The sequence below is a fragment of the Gymnoscopelus braueri genome (assembly GCF_963280865.1).
Source record: "Gymnoscopelus braueri genome assembly, chromosome: 24".
NCBI lineage: Eukaryota > Metazoa > Chordata > Actinopteri > Myctophiformes > Myctophidae > Gymnoscopelus > Gymnoscopelus braueri.
Genome location: NC_137626.1, coordinates 1,125,299 through 1,130,298, shown reverse-complemented (window position 1 = coordinate 1,130,298; position 5,000 = coordinate 1,125,299). Strand labels below are relative to the sequence as shown.

The window sequence follows — 5,000 nt, the reverse complement described above, 5'->3', positions numbered from 1 at the left end:
GTAGATCTGTTATTTTTGAATAGCCAAAGAAATCTAAAGTGACACATATGTGTTCCAGGTCTTAAAGGGTCATTTATAATAATGACCATCATCACATGAAAGCAGTCTTACCTGGATGAGGATACAGTGGCCCTCATTTATTAATTGAGTGTAAAAAACAATCCTAACGTACATTTGGTCTGTCCTTTGATAAAGCTTAAATGTTCTAGAAAACGCCCCGATTTTACGACATGAAGAACCAGAATAAGACCTTTAAGTAAAACATTTTAGTACTTTTTCCACCACTGATGAAGAATAAGGCATTCTAATGGCATTGCTTTGGTTCCATGTTAGTCTGCCTCTGAGCGGACGTGACTTTGAGCCGTCAAAATTCATGGTCAAAAACAGATTAAAGAATCAGACACTTTTCCACTTAACGTGGAAAAGTGCCTAAATGCAGATTTTAAGGACAAAATTTGTGCGTAAACGTGCTTAGTGAATGAGGCCCAATGTGTGTACAGTACGTGTGTGTGCGTGCGTGCGTGCGTGCGTGCGTGCGTAAGAGAGAGAATGTGTGTTACCTGTGTGTGGTTGTTGCTTGCAGCGGAGCTGAGGGAATCAGGATAGCTTGTTGCTGTACTGTTGACCTGCACACACACACACACGCACACACACACACACACACACACACACACACACACACACACACACACACACACACACACACACACACACACACACACACACACACACACACACACACACACACACACACACACACACACACACACACACAGTTATTAAGATACATTTCATAAATTGATGTAACATAAGATCATTCATATATCATTTATTTTCAGGAATATTAATTTGTTTTGCATTAATATTATGCAGGGAGTGTGTTTAAGCATTGACATGTTCATGTCAATGACCCCCAAATTAATATGTATTTGGTCTCCATATGACAGTGAGGTGACAATTTGAGGACTTTTAAGACTTTTTTAATACCTCAAAAAGAAAAGAAAAAAGACCATTACTGCATCAAAAGTAATCAACAAACTATATAAACTGGTAAAAAATTGGACAAATTGTCAAATAATATAAGAAAGAGGCGACAATTTTGAAAATAGCAGATCTACAAGCTCACAACGCGTCGCTCTGTTTTCATGTTTCACTCACGTTTCCCTCATGTTGATATATTTAAAAAAAAGCAGAAATAGCTGTTCTACAACCTAAGCTTGTAGAACAGCTATTTCTGCTATTTCTACACGTATACAATTATTAAATATGCACATTTTTGTATTTATTTGTACATTTAAGCTATTTGTCATATATGGTCTGTGCAATTTTTTGATTACGAAGCCTAAAAGGCAAACAGACATATTATTTGTATTCATGTGTTCCCATGTTCAATGTGTTCCCATGTTCAATGGACAAACACACAATTTGAGTGACCATTAACACATTCCATGCCAGAGTTTAATCTCATAATGTACTCACCAGTGCCAGCGTTTTATTGTTGTTTTTTAGTTTTTTTCATGTCGCCACAGACCTCGCTAAATAAGTTAAAAGTGCGCGTTCATTTGGTTCTAAACACACAGCGGATCCGTGAGAAACGGCCAGCGAAAACAGTTTCCAAATCCGTGCCGCCATCTTGAAGATACAGCCGATCAACGGTAAACAGTGATCAGCGAGGAGAAAAACAACAACCGAGAAAATCGAGTTTTAAACAGGATCCCAGACAGGAAGCGGATACGATCGAAAAAAACGGAACCCGAATAATTCCGTTTCCGACCGGAAACCGGAAACGGAAATGGATCAAAAAAATTCGGAAAGTGCACCTGGGGCACTTTCAATGGGAATCGGCGGTTCGCGTAGATCTACGCGACTGGCACGCTGCGGCTTTAAATAGGTTCGCGTAGATCTACGCGACTGGCATGCAATGTGTTAATAGTCAACTTAAATTTGTAATGGTGACAGCTCTACAGTATCTGAAGTCACGCATATTGTCGTCCCGGAAGGGAGAACAGCCCGTCCCGTCCCGTCCCGTCCCGTCCCGGGGAAAAGGACGGGCCGTTCATAACTCTATGGACCGTAACAGCTTGAGGAAGGGCCCTGCTTTGTGTGCTGTGTGTTTGCTGTTTGTACTCCTTCTAAACTTCCCAAATGATACTCAGCGGTGAGCGAAACATACTATGGTTTATTGTCAATACTTTGGTCGGCTGGTTGTGTTACGATGCTTTGAAATGCATCCGCCATGGCTCCCGTTTGTCGCCGTTAGCCACAGCACGCTAGCGCAAACCGCTGACCGTTAACGCACACACACACACACACACACACACACACATTACCTGCAGGTAATCTTCAGGGACCAGTCCTGTCTCTCCTCTGCTGTTCTGAGCTTCAATCCACCCTCCTCCTACAGCCTACACACACACACACACACACACACACACACACACACACACACACACACACACACACACACACACACACACACACACACACACACACACACGCGCACACGCACACGCACGCACACACACACACACACACACACACACACGTAAAGAGAATGTTTTTAAAGCTTTTGTCCTTTTTATTTGACACCTTTCAGATAGAGACACAGAAAGACAGAGAGAGACTTAAAATGACCTTTTTTCTCTATGTATCAGTCGCCCCATGGAGACTTGAATTCATGGATATTTGTCTGTTTTTGTCTCATTCCTAAGACAATAATGTGATGACCAGCAGCGGTTCCGGTAGGAGACACAAAGAGTCTCCTTTGTGTCGGAACCGCTGACTACCGGTCCGCTGGTCATCACATTATCGTCTTAGGAATGAGACACAAACAGACAAAACAAATATCCATGAATTCAAGTCTCCATGGAGTGACTCAGTGATATGAAAATCTTTTTTTTGGGGTGAACTATCTCTTTAATGTGTTTGTTGGTCTGTCTGTGTCTCAGTCACATGGCCTGCTTGTGACTGAAGACATGGAACTGGGTAAAGAGGGGGGGGTGGGGGGTATAATAAGAGCATTCAGATGACAGAAAAGGTTGAATGACTTTAGAACACAATGACATTACTGTAAAGGCAACATAATGATGGTTGGTGGTGAATCATGTTTTTAGGCTCAAACTCTGACTGATAAACTGTTCCCCTTATTTCATCTCTCTCTCTCCAACCTTTTCATTGATTGACATTTTTATTAGGCAAAATAATGTAAAACAACACAGTTACATTTATAATACTTTTTGTCTAAAAGGTCCGACCCAAAAAGTCCTCGTGGACTTGTTTCCGTTGGGGTCCTTGAATTAATTTCATAGACATATATAGTAGCAACCAAACAGTTCAAATATCAACATAAAAATACAGAGAAAACATATCACTATGTACAAAAAAAAGCATGAAAAAAAATATATATAATAAAGGGGAGGGGGGGTCGTCTGTCTACCGGGAAACTGGTACTAGCTCCTCTTATGGCCTCCAGGGGCCCACGTGAGGCGCTCTAACGGAACTTTGGGATCATCCATGTCAAAAATGCTTCCGGTCGGCCTTTCCAATGTTAACTCCTTGACTAAAAGCTTAATATCTCCGTTTCTTTTTAACGTGGTGGAAATGAGCCGTTTTCGATCGGCGATCACTCTGCAATGGAGGATCACGTTAGAAATATTATTGTTCCAGGCGTTAGTCGGGACCCTCCGCCGTCTCGCACGCTTTGTTTACATGCGTGTCCTCGTCGGGGCTTCTACAGCACGAAACATATCAACGTAAGTGGATGGAAGATATGCTGGCACTGAACGTACCCTATTTTAATAAACCTCTGGCACCCGAAGTAAAAGTATCAATACTGCAATGTAGAAATGCTCAAGTAAAAGTCAGAAATTCAGAATTGACTTGAGTAAAAGTACAAAGGTATTGGTATCAAAATGTACTTAAAGTACCAAAAGCAGAAAGTACCCATTATGCAGAATGTCCCCATTTCACAAAGTTTTCAAATGTATAAAAATCTTTGGAAAATAGCAGATCTACAAGCTCAGATGCGACGCATTGTGAGCTTGTAGATCTGCTATTTTCAAATGGCCGAAATGTATATAGGGCTGAAGTGGTTAATGTATGTTTTGTAATAATAATCAAAATCTACAAAGTAACTAGTAACTAAAGCTGTCAAATAATTGTAGTGGAGTAAAAGTATAATATTTGCCTCTGAGATGTAGTGTAGAGTAGAAGTAAAAGTTCTGAACATTGGAAATACTCCAGTAAAGTAAAAGTAACTCAACATTTTACTTAAGTACAACACTTGAGTAAATGTACTCATGTTACTTTACACCACTGCAACGCATCACGTTGCAACGCTTGTCTCGCAAAGCTTGTTAATCTGCTATGTTTGATATTTTAGAAAGATTTGTGAAAGTAGAAGTTCTGAGTCGTGGGTTTCTAGAACTCAGGGTTAGTATGACCTCCTGAGCACGGCCTACATGATACAACACTGATGTTGACCTACACAAAAAAACACAAAGGCACGACAGAAACCCTGATCTAACCCTACAACCCATACATGGGCAACTGGCGGCACGGGGGTCACATGCGGCCCCCACCTTCACTTAATACGGCCCACAGGTTAATATCAGAATAGTGATTATATTATTGATTTCAGCTGTTATGATTCTAAACATGTAAACATGACCCGCTTTAATGACTTCAGTCTGTATTAGTAGCTTAATGACTAGTATTAACATTATATTGTCTTTTTTACGTCCAAAGTATTTGTATTGAAGTTCATGAAGTTAACAATGCATTTGAAATTCCAATTCAAAAGTAGCCAAAATAGCAGATCTACAAGCTCAAAACGCGTCGCACTGCGACGCGTTTTGAGCTTGTAGATCTGCTATTTTTGCTACTTTTGTGTGACATAGAATGACGAAGTACGGCATTTATCTAAGGAAAAATACGTAGATAAAAGGTGTCTGCCCGACAGTACAGTATGTACAGTGTGTTCCTCTGGAGTGAGTGTGGAA

At 40.7% G+C, this 5,000-nt stretch overlaps 1 protein-coding gene across 2 annotated transcripts in view; it reads right to left on the bottom strand.

Annotated features, from left to right (window-relative positions):
• LOC308080954 (sorting nexin-9-like) overlaps window positions 1–5,000 on the bottom strand; it is a 48,418-nt gene that overhangs the window by 36,601 nt on the left and 6,817 nt on the right. For both annotated transcript variants that reach the window (XM_080423090.1, XM_080423091.1), the window contains exons 3-4: window positions 2,331–2,405; window positions 561–626 (exon numbers count right to left, since the gene is read on the bottom strand). In XM_080423090.1, the coding sequence (XP_080279216.1) occupies window positions 561–626; window positions 2,331–2,405 (141 nt within the window). The remainder of the gene's footprint in view (window positions 1–560; window positions 627–2,330; window positions 2,406–5,000) is intronic.